Below are 15,046 nucleotides of genomic sequence, written 5' to 3' on the forward strand. Positions count from 1 at the left end.
GGGAATGTGTGTTTCATGTGTGAGGGCCTACGTGTGTACTGCGGTTTATTGTTTTTTGGTTTTCTACCCATTAACCAACCACGCGTTTGTCGCTTCAGGTGAAGACATGGCGGATGAACATGTTCACCATCATCCAGTTGGCATGCATCGTGGCACTTTGGGTAGTGAAGTCCACTGTGGCCTCCCTGGCGTTCCCCTTTGTCCTCATCATGACGGTGCCTCTGCGCCGCGTCATCCTCTCCAGGATCTTTCAGGAGCGTGAGCTCCAAGCGGTAGGTTTGGCAGCAGACGCTTTCCAGGGATGTTTGAACCTGTGCCACAATCATCTGCTCTGACATACTGTAACCTTACTTATTTTACATCAAATTTAACATGAGATGGATGTTGGCATGAACTTGACATTCTTCATAATTTTCTCCTGTGTGATTATGGACAGCGTTCTCATCCAAATATTTTCAAATGATATGCAAATATTTCTTTTCACCCTCGGTTCTAACCAGAAAAAGATCTGCGACCCATTGTGAGGCCACACTTCATGTTTTCTTGGTCTGATCCCCTCAACCCATATGTGTCATCACTGTCAGATTCAAACCTTCTATTTCCAAAACGTCCACTTTTTCAGGAGCTTGGATAAACAGCTTTGTTCTTAGCTTGACCACCATGTGTGCTGTGTTCATCCAAAGGCCTCATGAACTTGAGGAACTAGAGAATTTCCTAAACCACCAAAAAATTAAGTTAAACTTGAAAGTTATTAAAACTAGACCTCCATGATGTTAGATCCCTCCAACCTTCATTCTTACATACACATTGCTTTGTACATTTCAGTCTTTATTGTATTTCTTGGTTTGTTCTTTAATTATTTTGAACCAAAGAACTCCAAAGTGTCATCTTTTGGTGTGCTGGCAGTGGCCTTATACATTTAGAGTCTATATATAAGTGTATTTCTAAAAATATTTATCTTTGCCTGTCATTAGTAGTAGGCCTATCAGTAGTTTAGCTTTTGAATTAATACTTAAATACAATATCAGCTATCATGATATCTACCAATGTTTCCCTTGAAGTGAACAGACACCCAATTTTATGTCAGCATTTCCTACACTTAATTCAATCACGCACAAAGGTCACCATCTAAAGACTGTGAAAGATGCACGTGAGAGAAAGAACTGCAATGATGGCAAAACTGCTGCTGAAACTATCAACTCTGACTGTCTACGTGGTCTGTAAAAACTTTATGGATCATAGCATGAACGTGCATCAAATAGCAGTCATTAGTGTAGAAAATGCTTTGGTGCATTTTGAAACTGTTGAAGAACAAATTAGAATATGTCAGGCTGCCACGGTCTAGATAAATACTAGGAAACACTGAATGTTGTTGATTGGATATTCAGTCCACAGAGTTTGGTTGAAGCCAAAAATCTAAATCCAAACAGGACCTGAGCAAATTACATGGAACTGATTGAAGATCATTTGTTTTTTCGCAGCTGGACTGTGACGAAGATTCTCCTAACTTTGATGAAGACGGACGGGACGAGTACAACGAGATCCACATGCTTGTGTAAATCTCAAATGGGCCCAGCTCCATCCTGCAGCTCTGAACAATCTAAGCCTCTCTGGAAACCTCAGCAAAGCAAGAGGAGCTACCATAATGGTGTTTGTAAAATATACAAAAGCAATGGCTGGATAATTACTTAGCTTTGTTTATTCCAGTTTTTCAAAGAGCACACCTAACGTTAGATCTCTGTGGTGGTGGTGGTGGTGGTGGTGGTGGTGTGCGTTAACCTCCCTGAAGATGTTCTGTCAGAGGCCAGCGAATAGCTTTGAGCAAATAGCTTCTGATGCAAACCACCTGACTAACATGAATCCTTAATCCAACTTTTTATCCCATCTATCCCTTTAACTACTCCGCAGGTTCTGGGCAAAAGTGCAATGATGATGGTGACCTCCTGGACAACAGCTGGTGATGATGATTTAGGCGGATTTTGGCACTGAAAGTGGGAAATCTGGTCAATTTCCTCTCATTTCATTCAGGAAACAGACATTCATCAAAATCTATTATTGTTCAGGTGACGTGACCCTAAAACTTAAAGCCCTGAAAGAATTCACTGCCTTCATAGTTTAGCAGCCTTTACTACCGACATTTCCTGTAGGTTGCAATGATGTGTGAACAAGGAGTTAAGTAGTGTTCCTGTCTGTACAGACTTTTAGTAATGAGCACTGTTGTTGAGTCACAAAGCCTCCTCTCTGAACGAAGACTCCTCCTGATAGTGAAATCTCTACTGAGCCTTCAAGAGGTGTTACTGTACTTTGTTAGGTGTTTAATGCCCAACATACCAGTCCACTGGGCTTATTATTGTGACCTTGGATGTATGACTAAATAGCTAACATGGTCTCAACCTTATTTTTCTACTCTGTCTTATTTATTTTGTGTCCAGATCCTCAGTGCTGTTGAGATTTCAGATAGCTTCAACAGTTTAAGATTAAAGATGAAATAAAAAACAACGATATGTAAGTTGATGCACTAAAAAAACATGATTCATCCATTCTTTCATCTTTTCTGCAAGATTTCGACAGTGTTGTGCATTTTATAATGTAACACTTGACTGGAAAAGTATCGAAACTAAGCAAACATACAAGTGCTAAAATTGTCGGGGAACAGTTGAGTGTTGACAGAATGTATGAATGATGCTTTGTACAGTAAGACTGAACTTTGAATTATAATGTACCATCTGTGCTCAGAGTTGTTTTGAAATACCAAGAGATTTAGTTTTCACCTCCCATACTGCGAAACCCATTAAAGAATTGGAACACTTCTCAGAAACCTTACTTCTGCCGCACAGAAAACACTGCCAGAGCTATACTGTTCGGAAAAATGGCACCAAATTTCACAAGGCATTTAGAAATAGATGTGGTTTCACTTAGACTAGTGTGTTGGTGTGTTCTGAAATTCCCAACACTCAAAATACTCAATGTTGCAAGGGCATTCCATGGATGTTGCCTAAGGTGAAGAATAACCAAGAAAAAGCCATAAGGTCAAGATTCACTGGTAGTTTCTTGGATGTTCTGTGTCAGCTCCTCTTAACGTGATGATGCGAAGGACACAAGTCAAAATGAAAGAGGGCTCCTGAACATCTTCATCACGCGTCTGAAAACTATAGTTAACAAACATTTTCAAAAGAAATTGTGTGCAGAATTCTGTAATCTCCTAACACGTGTCATATTTAAACACACTGCACGGGAACACTCGAGTGTAAGTAGCAAACACTACACAGACACTGTGAGGCAGCTGAAGGGGTTTCTGGAAAAAAATACATTTGTCTATTTACCAGTTTACGTAAAAAGAAAAAAAAGCTGCTTGAAAGTAAAGCACAGATAGTGACATTCTAAACATTAACCCTAAAATTGCTAATGGTCAGCAGTGTATTAAAATGTATGTATGTTAGCCACAAGTTAATTTCACACAACCATGTCCTACATTATAAGCCATGCAAGAATTCTGTCTCAGGGGAAACTGACCTTCGATCTGTAAATATTGGTTCCCAGCCTTTAGTTTGTTGTTGTCCTTTGTACATAAAGCGGTCAAGGCAATCCAACATGTGCAATGTAAAATATATACGGCATACATCCCAGGATTTTGTGTTACACAAAAGAGAAGAGGTGAAGAGGGTCAAGAAAAGAGAATGTGTTAGCTCCATTGAAGTGACTTGGAATTGAACTGTAAATGAGGCCTCCACTTTGATGTGCAGCATCCACCTGCTGGAGTCTGTGTTTCATTCTGCTGCTCAGAGAGTTAATGAGTTACTCAATGTGCTTTACATTAGCGCTGTGTAGCAGTTTCATTCAAAATTGGCTGCTGTGCTGTTAATGGACCTTTTCAACCACGTGTTCATGTTTCCGCTTTTTGCAAAGACTGGAATTTGTCTCCATTATATTTGGCCCCACTGTGCTCATGACATTTTAAGTGCTAATGCTTGGCTGCCTGTGTTTTCAGGCACATGATCTTCCTTGTCAGATTCAGCAAAGCTGATTCCGATTAATGGAAGACTTTTGACGACAAGCTAATGTTCAGGGTTAGAGATGCCTTGAGGACTCAAAAAGGATTGTGAGTCAATGTCAATGGCTAGAATTTCAAAATTTCCATTAATGTGAATATTAACCCAAGTTTAATTTAGTCATTTTTTTGTTGTTTTAATTAATTCAAAAAACGTCTTTCACAGTATCCCTGCATGATTGTCTTAAAGCTGTTTTCCCCCCTTGAACATATATTTAAAATTTAAGTACAATTCAGGTCGACAAATTAGCCAGAGAAAAATAAAGGACCTGACCTCCAGCTAAGGCTCCTCAGATATCTGTCTTCAAAATCACACATCCTATGTTATGGCACTTTACATTGGACTCAACCTGGGATATAATTAGGTTATAAGATTCACATTTTAATTCCGAACCTGATGTTACTTCAATAGCTAACTTCTATTCAGGGAATTAAATGCGAAACACCTACAAATGCAATCTAATGACAGACATTTGATGGACTTGATCAGTAGTTTTAACCTGATAAGGATCAAGCCATTAAGCTTATTTAAACCAAGGATAATTGTGCAAGTGTTCATTTCTTAGAACTGAACCTAAAGTAGCACATTAACAGCTGTGTGTCTGGACAGTGGAGTTGCTGCCATCTGAATCCAGTGGAGCTCACACGGATCCGCGTCCTTTGTTTTTAGAGAACACAAATCTGCTAAGACTGTTCAACACATCCACGTGCTTTTGTTATGACAAGAATGGTTGTGTTGGAGTAGGCAGCAGTCCGGACTGAGCCGGCCAGAGTATACTTAACAAAACGTCCCTTCAGTATTTACACAAGGGAGAAACGAAATCGCCAGTATTATTTAGGATAATAAAAGGTGGGATGCTGCCACTTGGTTCTGTCTGGGCGGTGGATGTTGAAACATTTTTTTTTTTTGACCCACAAAATGTTTTACCTTGTTAATGTTCCGAGTCAACAACATTTCGTCACCTTATACGACCACAGTAGCAGGACAGACCACCCACCCAAATCTAAGCATGTGTTAAGTCTTGAACCTCTTTTGATTCATCTCTGTGGGTTTGAATGAAAACATTGAATTTGTTGAGTTCTCTCATATGTAATCATGTATTATTTAATTGTTATTTAACTAGAAATCAGATGTCATGCTGATATTCTCAAGCTCAAAAGAGTAAAAGCTACAGCTACAGAATGCCATTATTTTTTTCTTAAATTGTGCTGCATACCAAAAGTTATAGTTAGAGTGAGTTTCCTATTTTGGTTTTGGTGATATCCTTTGCTGTAAATACAAAACTGTCCTAATAAATGGTATATATTTTATTATAACATTATTATTGTGACGGAATTCTGATGATGCCACAATAGTATGTTTCAGTTTTACCACCTATACCACTAATTTACAGCTACAGTTTCTATAAAATATCAGTATTCATTTCCAAACACTGCTAAAGCTGCAATAAGCATTTTTGAACCTCTAGAGCACAGGCGGCCATTCCTCAACACACTCACAGCAACAAGCCTTGATCTGCTACTTGTCGAGGAATGTGAGCACTGTTAAATGTGCTGTTTCATGGAGCTTTGTGTCGTTTCGACGGCACAGAGATGGTCACTGTGAGGTCAACACAACAATCCGATGATTGCAATTTGTAACTCATCCGATTACAATGCAGTTTGTTCGTAACACAGATCTTGAAGAGCAGCTCCATCTTGCTATTGCTGTAAAGAGGTTTTCAAAAGACTGTAAAATGTTATTTTTTTGTCTGAAATAAATATTTATTATGTGTTTCAAATACAAACAGAATCCTTCATTTTTTCACAGAGCAAGCTTTTCAACATCTCACATACACTTTGGTGAAGTCGGTGTGAAACAGTGCAGTAAATCTTTGAGCCTTTGTTTTGAATACTTGCTGTAGGTGCCAGACGGGTGGAATTAACCATGGAAAACAAAATAATGACTTCAGGAGGTTTATACATTCACAGCGGAGTACTCAGACAGTCAAATATCATTTTTCTATGTCTACAGAATTAATCACGTGCTAGGCGTATAGTGATTTACAGAACATCATGGCACACCAAGCCATATGGATACATTTGACATTTGAGAAGAAAAAACTTAAACAATAAAAAGTTTGACAGTTGCTTAAAATACATATCACTCAGTCACAGTGCTCCTCGGATATTAGAAAAAGTAATGTTTGAATATGACCATGAATTTGATCACAGTGAATACTAATAGAAAATATGGCATGTAAGTGGGCATCCTGAAAAGAAAGCTAGAGGAGCGTTATACTTTATGTTGGTGTTTATATATGTTTGTTTGCATGTAATGTATTTTAAGACAGTGTTTTATTTCCACAATTACCAGCATCAAGGACATCATGTTTTTGCCCTGTCCATTGTTGAGTGATTGTAAAGCAGATTATGCAAAAAACAACGACTACCGATTTCCAAAAAAATTGCATCGATGAGATAAAGCCCAAGAAATAACCTTTTGGGCAGATTTGGACTAAGGGACTTTTTTGACAATGTGAGAGTATTTTCTGACATTTTCCTCGATTGATCTTAATAAATAATCAGACATATGTAAGGAACTGATATCTATGACTGACTGCAATTTAGTGATTTAATTTAAGTTCTGTTGGGCTTTGGTGGAGGTATTCACTTTACTGAGTGCTATTCAGATTATGCACCTTCATATAGACAATGTAAAATAAAGATCACAGCTCAAGCTTCAATAGCTTTCCTTTATATTTACGTATGTCAACCACTTGTTTATCAGTCTGAAAGTAAAGTATAGCTGCACTGGAATAACTATTGTTGCTAATATAACTTTTTTGCAAACCAAACTAGTTAATTTGTGAAATTGTAATTATAATATCTCTGAAAATCACAAACTAAATCTACAATGCCGAAGTGCTAGCAAAGACAAAGATCTATCCAAGTGGCAAGTTTGATTAGCCGACAAAGGTAAAGGCAGGGTTGGAAAGTTGTTTCTGAAACATTTTTTATCTCATTTGTTGAAATCCTTTTCACAGTGTGAGATCAATAAATAAAGTTGTCTGATAATAGAAATCACTGTGCATGAACAGATTCTTCATAAGCTACAAGTTAGCAAGAGTCATGGTAAAGTCCGCTTCTAGCAGAGGTCAGTCGGTGCACGTTCATGTGTTTTGGGGACAATGTCAACATATGCTGTTGTGCCAGAGGTTTAATTTACCGAGTATACGGGAGGTAGAAGTGTTAATTTAGGTCAGCTCAACTGATCAGACCTCCAAAATGTCAAACAAGTGAGTCCTTTGGTGGTGAGAGAAAGACACAGAAAAGGCACAAGGAGGGTAATAATGATACAAGGTGATATTAACATGATAAAAGTGATGAGAGGGGGGTCTTGGACCAGTCCACAATGTGAAAAGTACGTCTGGTGGACAGCCAAGAAGACCTTGTCGACCAAAAACCATTTACCCCTGCACCAAGATTTTTTGGCCCAGGCGTCCACACAAAGGCACAGTTGGTTGTAGATGCTGCAGAGATTGAGATCAAGTCAAAGGACAATGTTAAAAGACTCATACTTGCTCTATAGGTTGGATTTTAAGGATCTGGTCATTCTGTTGATGAAGCTTGATGACCTTTACAGTTGCATAAAGCATTGAAAACATATCCCATTCGTTGACCTTATAGCTAACTGCTGGCCTTTTTTTTTCCCTTGGCTATCAATGAATTCAACCCGACACAGCGTGTTTAGTTTTGGCAGTTCGAGAAGAGGCATATGAGATATATTAAATACTTTGAGATGATGCAAAGAGACATCAGTCAGAACATGTAACGATGGAGACTCACAGTTTTTTATGGATGGAGCAGTCACCCACTGATGAGGAGGCAGCTTATTTCACCGTTAAGTTTTGATTGTCTCGTCTTATAGGTGGGTAAACGACCACAGTCTCACTGAAGCCGCATAAATTTAGCGAGCAATTCTCACCAAGAGACTTTAAGGGTGGAAAACATGAAACACATTTAATTGAGCCTTACAGTTGGAAGCCTGATCAACAAGCTTGGCTCTTTGTGATGATGGATGCTCCACCCTTGCAAACCATTTGAGCTCCATGAGAGTACAGCCTCAAACTATGTTAGCAGTAAAATATGGATTATTACAGCCATAATTAAACCCCACCGCAGGCAGAACAGCAAGAGTGAAAGACTCCACAAGCAGCTGCTGTCTGGAAATATGAGCCCAGGAGCACCAGTCTAGTACTTTTTCATTAAATGATGACTAATTAGCTGAAACTTTGACCTGCACCAAATGTAGCCAGGAAACGGCAAAGTACCTGACTTTTCCAAGACTAAAGGTCATATATCTTGACTGAGACTGCCATAAAAAGTGTGTAATGTGCCTCTTTGGCCAGCCTTCCAGTGTTTTCACCCACTGGGCTGTGCAACTTTGAGCTCAGGAACAGCTCCTGGCCACACATGCATAGCGACGATTGAATAGAACACAGACTCATGGATGCCAGAAGCATTTACAAAACAGATTGCTAATAACACACAATCAATTATTTCAGTGTTGTAGTGTGGACTAATTTTGTATTGTATTGTTTTTAGGGAAAGAACAGTATTTAAGATAAAAAAAATCACATTTACCCTTTTACTGTTGGCCATGGACACCTGTCCTGATAGTCGCTCGTCTTCATGCTGTTGTTGAATGCTGACAGACAGTCGTCAACATTACTGTCGAACATGTGCTGGTCACATGGCCGAGCAACAGATTTGGCAGCCATTCCTGAAGAAAATGACACTCAGCATAAGAGACAGAGTGAGCAGTCCTAGACATTGATTGTTCATTGGATATTTATCCATCACACATTAGACAAAGTAATCTTCAAAAAATGACAGAACTCCCTTTAATTAGAAATTACATCAGTGTTCATGGTTTTGTGGTTAATATAGCAAAGAAAGTATTTGTGGAAAATCCTTTATAGAAAATAGTAGACAAATAATTGAAATCATTCACATTTGTCAGTGTTATTATGTGTTGATAGCATTAGTACAATGTGACTACATGGCTTTGTAATTTATAATTACATTTCATTGTGCTGATGCTTTTATCCAAAGCAACTTACAATAATAGAAATTTAGAACAGTATGGTTCTCTAACTGCCACTCCTGCCGTGGTCCATTTCCACATTTAATATTTTTTGCCAGAGATGATGTTGCCTAAATGGTATTTGGCATTTACGGTACAAATCACATTCACCCATGTATGCACAAATTCACACAGAGCTTCTTTGCAAAGCACGTTTTCAAGGGGTTCGAACTACTGGACTTCACATTAGTGGACAAACCACTCTACCCCCTGACCCGCTCTATCTCCTGCGCCTCAACCACCCTAGGTATGTACAAATATGACTTACTGACCATGCAACGCTGCGTTTCATACTAAGCAGCCAAATCTGAAAACATATTTAAAGCAAAGTTGAAAGTGGTGGAATGGATACAGCCCAGTTATTTGCATAGTCTCAGTTAATTTAACTACAGGTGTTCCTCAGCAATAATCCAGTGGTTCTTAAATTCAAAAGTCTCCCTGAGCCTCAGCGAGCTATGTACCTGACTGGGTCAGTGTTACGGCTCACCTGTCCAGATGAGGCCAAGAGCCAGAAAACATACAGTCAACACCATCTGTCGGAGAAAATGTATTATGTTAAGATGAAGGACTTGTTCTATAAACAAGAAAAAAAACGGACAAAGAAGATGATTTCTATATGTAGAGTGCAATGTTTGTTTTTCATTAAAAAGTATGTGAGGGATGAGTTATCTGCTTCATCTGTAAACCCTAACCTTGCAGAATATTTGTCATCTCAGTTTGGGAGTATCTGTCAGCATGAGAAACTATTTTCTCTGTGTCCTCCTCCACACTGGAGAGACCATGCACTAGATAGTCATTGACTGAATGCATGACCAAATAACAAAGGCATTGTTTTCCCGACAATGTTTTATACACAGTTAGAGGGAGAGCAAAACGACCCATGCTCAGACTCATACTGCTTCTCCTTAAATGTAGAATTACATTTAGATTCTACCATTTCTTCAGTTCAGAACCACGTTTAGAAAAAGAATCACATTTTTAACAATAACATTACGTTCTGCATGAAACAGCCATGACGGCCATCTGCTTCCTGTACATTCCCACAAATTAATGCATTTATCTTGTGGCTGGTAAACACTGAAAACAGATGTGAGGAGAGAACGCCTCCACCTTCATACACAAATGCACACACACACAAAATCTTTTGCTGCTTGTATGAAGAAAATATGATGCCACAGTTGACACTACAGATCTGTGTAAGAAATATGAAAATGTATGAAATTGTGAAATAAAAAGGTTTAATGCTTTTCACTGTATTTATACTAGTGAAAAGCATGAGATATTGAACTCAATACATTTATCAATAGTCTTATACAGATATTAAATGTAAAAAGTAATAGAGAATGTAATATGCATGTGCATACCTTAGATTGTTTGCTGCTGTTATTGTTCTCCGTTTTGAATCCCTGGTTAAATCCTTGAATGTTAACAGCCAACTAACATGTGCACAAGTGCTTGGTCATAAAAGGCTTCTGTGGTTATCTCATCCACTTTCCCATTGGTGCAACCCAGAGATAATTGCATCATATAGCAGACAGCCTGCTTCCTTTCCCAGACGGGGCATAGTGGTTCCCATGCTACCCTATGACATGTTCCACACAAGGACCCCCTGAGAGATACATGAACAGAGAGGCCTCAATGTCAACAAGCCTGCTGGTATTTTATATCCACTTAACATCAGTGTTTTGTTAATGTTCAGGATCAGGACTGTATTCTGCCATCAGGGCACACATTCAGCAGAAGGTGGAGAAATACCTTGAGGTGTTTTTTCATATTTACACAGCCAGCATACAGAACACACAAGCAGAAGGACGGATGTCTACAACCAAAAGCACTTTGGGTGTACTACATATTTTAGGAAATATGGTTTTAATTCCTTAATTTCCTGAAGGCCTTTCCCTTACATGAGAAACTGAAGTTCAGAAATGAATCCACTGAGAAATACAAAAAACTTTTACACTAATCTAGTTTACTTTAGTGTAAATATTGTGCATAGTTGGAGATAAAAGTAATAGACATAGAGAATCATTAGTTTACTAGAGGGAATCAAAAACATTTCAACACCTTCAATTTAAGATGACCTAAATGCTAATGACTGGCAGTTACTAAATCTCACATGAGTATTGGCACAAACATTATCAATGCACCCTCATAATGCAAAACATCGCTAATTCATATTCTACTTGAGGTAAACAGAACAAGCTGGAAACAAAAACACTGAAATATTATCAAATTCAAATGTTGTTTTTTAGTGCATGTGTTAGCAATCACTCGGCTTTTTACACATTAACAATCACACGATGTGTTTCTGTATAACTCTCTTTGCACAGTTTGTTCTGTAACAACCCCTGGGAGAAAAGTTTCCTTTTGTTGCAGGTTGCAAACAATGGTTTAATTTCAGTTTTTTATTTGATTTATTTATTTATTTTATTATTAATTCAGAGAGCAGCTGCCTGATACATAGCAGTGTTGAAAGCTAGCCAAAATGTAAAGCCAAAAACCAAAACAATGCTGGAAGATCATAAAAGACATCATACTAAAGGCTCATTTCCTTTTCCACTGGTCAAAAAACCCACAAACATCTGTCTTTTTATCTGCAACGGGAATGACATCGATCGGCATCCACTCCTGGTTCAAACACACAGGTTTTTTTAGCTGAGGTTCCCATCGGCATTGATGAAAACATGACCCTGTACCCTTTGATTCATGACAAGCATGATGAGAGAGCTTCTTATGTTCATGACATCCAACATGACTCATCTGGGGGGAAACAAACTCCTCTACTGGTAATGGAAAAGGATTCTATCACATCTATTTTGAGCAGGCAAATTTAAAAAACCTACGTATACATATTCATTTTGATATAATAGATGAATGTTACTGCCCCTTAGATGGAGTAGTGAACTAACTGTGTGATGGGGAGGCTGGAATTCATGTGCTGCAGGACCAGCCTCTCAATGTATTGTTTGATGATAAGAGTGAGATCTGTGCATTAGAACCGCATACAAAAGTAAAGAGCTAATCATTTCCCCCAGAAAGTTGTATTAGTCCTTTAAGCTCCTTTGATTACCATAACCATGGTTTCATGTGTTTGTTCTTTGTCTCTGGATTTAAAAAAAAGTACTGAAGCAGCTGAATCTTTCAAGTTTATGCAAACATACATACAAATGCTCTGGAGCAACATTTACCCTGAGGTTTTACAGAATGTATTGTATATCTGTGTCTATATCTAGCTACAATCATCAGTCTGGTTCGTTTTTAATGATATTGCAGAAATGTTCCTTATTCAAATTGTTTTATAGGCATTTACAAACCTTTTCCTTTACCAATCACACAAAGTATTTGTTTGTACTAATCCTGCTCTCTCATTACCAATCGCAGAATCCTCCTGAATATAGGCTCTCTTTCCACTTCACTCTCCATACCAATGTATTTCCTGTGGAAAATGTAACCGCCACTCTGGTATTCCATTTGTCGACTAATGACTCTCTGAAGATGGATCTCTCAGGAGCCCAGTTACAACGTCTCTCATTGCAGCACTATCAAGTCGTTCCACTTACAATTAAACGTCCAGCTATTACACATTCATCTGGAGTCGCTAAGCAACATGTATACATCATAAAATTGCATTTGTAAGTGGAGACATTTTGAGAAGTGGTCATAAGAAAGCATTTCCATTTGTCTAAATTTAAGACATAATCATGTGAGAGCAAACAAAGTATAGACAGTAATAGACAGTTTGGTAAATGCTGTGCACCTGTGAAAGGCAACGTATGTGCTTTTTGGTCATGGAAAATATTTTCTCTGCTAGAAACAAGAGTTGAAATAGGAGGCCATGCAATGTAAACACACACCTCACAAAGATGGACATAATCCACTCTTTGTGGGTGGGGGGTCCTGACTTGAATGTACCCAGTGAGTCTGCAATCAGATTACTTTCCATTTTTTACAATGTACACTGTAAAAGCTAATACCGCTTTGATGCAACTCGTGTCATGTCTGTTAAAGGTTCTGTAATTTACATGTCTGCTTTGAAAGTTATTTGCTATGACTAGAGAATAACGCACAGTATGCATACAATATGATCATTCAGAGAGTAGGGTTTAATTCATTAATAAATATATGTCTTTATTTAACTGGGACACTTGAATTAGAATGGAGATTTAAAAAATACTGTCTCGGTAAATAAAAGACTTAAGGGGTGTATCTAAACTATAGATTGTAAATAAAGATGAACAAGTTTTCTCCACTCCTGGCTTTCAACAAAAATGAAGCCTAAATATTATGGACACGGGTGTTGCCATCTTGCAATTTAAATATTATTTGGAGGCAGAGCCTGTGCAGTAGTGATCAATGTCGAAACCTGATCTCACTCATACTTATAAATAAATAACATTTTCCAAATTTTCACACCATTCCAACAAAGGGAACCTTAAATACCTTCAAATAAATAAATAAAAATGCATGCATCTTTCATTTGATTCAATGACATGCATATGAATCCCTCAACAAACAACAGAGTAGAGACACCCTACAAATAGGGGAGGTTTGTAATCATCTGAGAAATTATGATTGAGAATGCCTTTCTTGCCTTTTAGAATTAAACATGACAAGTAAACTTGCGATATTATACTTAATTTCATGCCAGTAATCATTTACTGACATAAATGTTTCTCCAACTTAGTTTTTTAGACGTGGTGACTTCAGTTTATTTGTCAGACACTAATCTCATAAATCTGAACCTTAGAATTCAGACTTGTTTAGTCAGTCAGTTCAGTCATTACAAAAACATTACCATTGAGAAGCTTTTCTTTTTTTCCTCATTGGTCCTGTATAGTAAGTGCTTTTTTCCGTCTAGAAACTGTGTGCAAATGGCTAAATCAGGCAAAGTGAGGATTGATGGCCCTGACAGACATTACTTCATAGTCTCAGACTGGTTACATTGAAGCATGTTTTACCTGCTACACTGACATCCCACTGGAGCTGCACTGCGAGGCTGGAAATCCTAACACGCACCCTATAGGGTCAGGCAAAGATGAGGAAATGTCCTCCTTGTGTAATGGGTGAGAAGTTCCCCTGAGCTCAGTCCCAAGTGGTGCAACACACACCTCTTTATATGACTGTGTTGGTCCACCTTTACATTATATCTCTCTGTGTGATCATCATTCATGCTCTGCCACTCTCACAAGCATAATCTTATAAAACTGAATTTTCTGTTTGAATTAAGGCAGCAGAGTTAATACTGTATTAAATATCTACCTACTAATTCCACAAATGTCTGTCTGTCTCTCTGCAGGTGGAACGCATATATCATGAATCCTCAGCTAACACTTGGCATGTGTATTGTTAACAGTTTGAGAGAGTGCAATGCTGGGTTTGATTTGATTCAGTTTGTTCATATCAATAAAAAATTGAATACAAATTGAATGAACAGGTCCCAGGTCATATGTGGGACATTTTAGTTTCATTTCTGGATAGTGGGAGGAAGCTGAGATGTGTCTTCTATCTTTGTATAATCAGTGCTTTCCAAAGTAATTCTACAATATAGGTATAATCCTTTAAAATGTTACTGTTACGGATGTGGAAAGAATGTCTGAATCGTAAAATAAACACCAAGGTGAACTGAAAAAGTCAAGTATAGCAACGAAAGAGCACAATGAGGTCAGCCTTACATCACAACATAGCTTCACAGGGTCTAAGTCAACAGTCAGTGGAGCTGCGGCTCATCCAGGCCATGACAACATCGGTTCTCCAAGTGAACTTGGTGACGACCACCTCTCGAAAAAAATTAAGGCTACATAGAAAAGCAGAGTAATTTTTTGCGTGCTGTTCCCCTAGAGCCCTGGCCGCCCTGGTGTGCCAACTGTTGC

At 38.3% G+C, this 15,046-nt stretch overlaps 2 protein-coding genes across 5 annotated transcripts in view; one reads left to right on the forward strand and one right to left on the reverse strand.

Moving 5' to 3' along the window:
- The window catches only part of slc4a3 (solute carrier family 4 member 3), a 52,252-nt gene extending 49,434 nt beyond the window's left edge, over positions 1-2,818 (forward strand). For 3 of the 4 annotated variants that reach the window (XM_020099763.2, XM_069533124.1, XM_069533125.1), the window contains 2 exons: positions 99-272; positions 1,482-2,818. In XM_020099763.2, the coding sequence (XP_019955322.2) occupies positions 99-272; positions 1,482-1,559 (252 nt within the window). In that variant the 3' untranslated portion in view covers positions 1,560-2,818. The remainder of the gene's footprint in view (positions 1-98; positions 273-1,481) is intronic. The other variant, XR_011244356.1, reaches the window with a different exon arrangement.
- A 2,960-nt stretch (positions 2,819-5,778) lies between these two features.
- Positions 5,779-10,642, reverse strand: LOC109637372 (receptor activity-modifying protein 1). The gene is made up of 4 exons (XM_020099657.2): positions 10,541-10,642; positions 9,664-9,709; positions 8,675-8,813; positions 5,779-7,560 (listed from the first exon to the last, which is right to left on the reverse strand). The coding sequence occupies exons 2-4, from the start codon at positions 9,707-9,709 to the stop codon at positions 7,290-7,292; spliced, it is 456 nt and encodes a 151-aa protein (XP_019955216.1). The 5' UTR covers positions 10,541-10,642; the 3' UTR covers positions 5,779-7,289.
- Between the last annotated feature and the right edge of the window lie 4,404 nt (positions 10,643-15,046).

Source organism: Paralichthys olivaceus, chromosome 10, assembly GCF_024713975.1.
Source record: "Paralichthys olivaceus isolate ysfri-2021 chromosome 10, ASM2471397v2, whole genome shotgun sequence".
NCBI classification, from domain to species: Eukaryota; Metazoa; Chordata; class Actinopteri; order Pleuronectiformes; family Paralichthyidae; genus Paralichthys; species Paralichthys olivaceus.

What these genes read in the sequence shown, in the direction of transcription:
- LOC109637372 (XM_020099657.2), bottom strand. Translation starts at nt 9,709, where the DNA reads ATGGTGTTGACTGTATGTTTTCTGGCTCTTGGCCTCATCTGGACAG. An exon ending in TCTTGGCCTCATCTGGACAG is followed by an intron (nt 8,814 to 9,663) that starts GTGAGCCGTAAC and finishes CATTTTCTTCAG; the next exon opens with GAATGGCTGCCAAATCTGTT. An exon ending in CCATGGCCAACAGTAAAAGG is followed by an intron (nt 7,561 to 8,674) that starts GTAAATGTGATT and finishes CAATCTCTGCAG; the next exon opens with CATCTACAACCAACTGTGCC.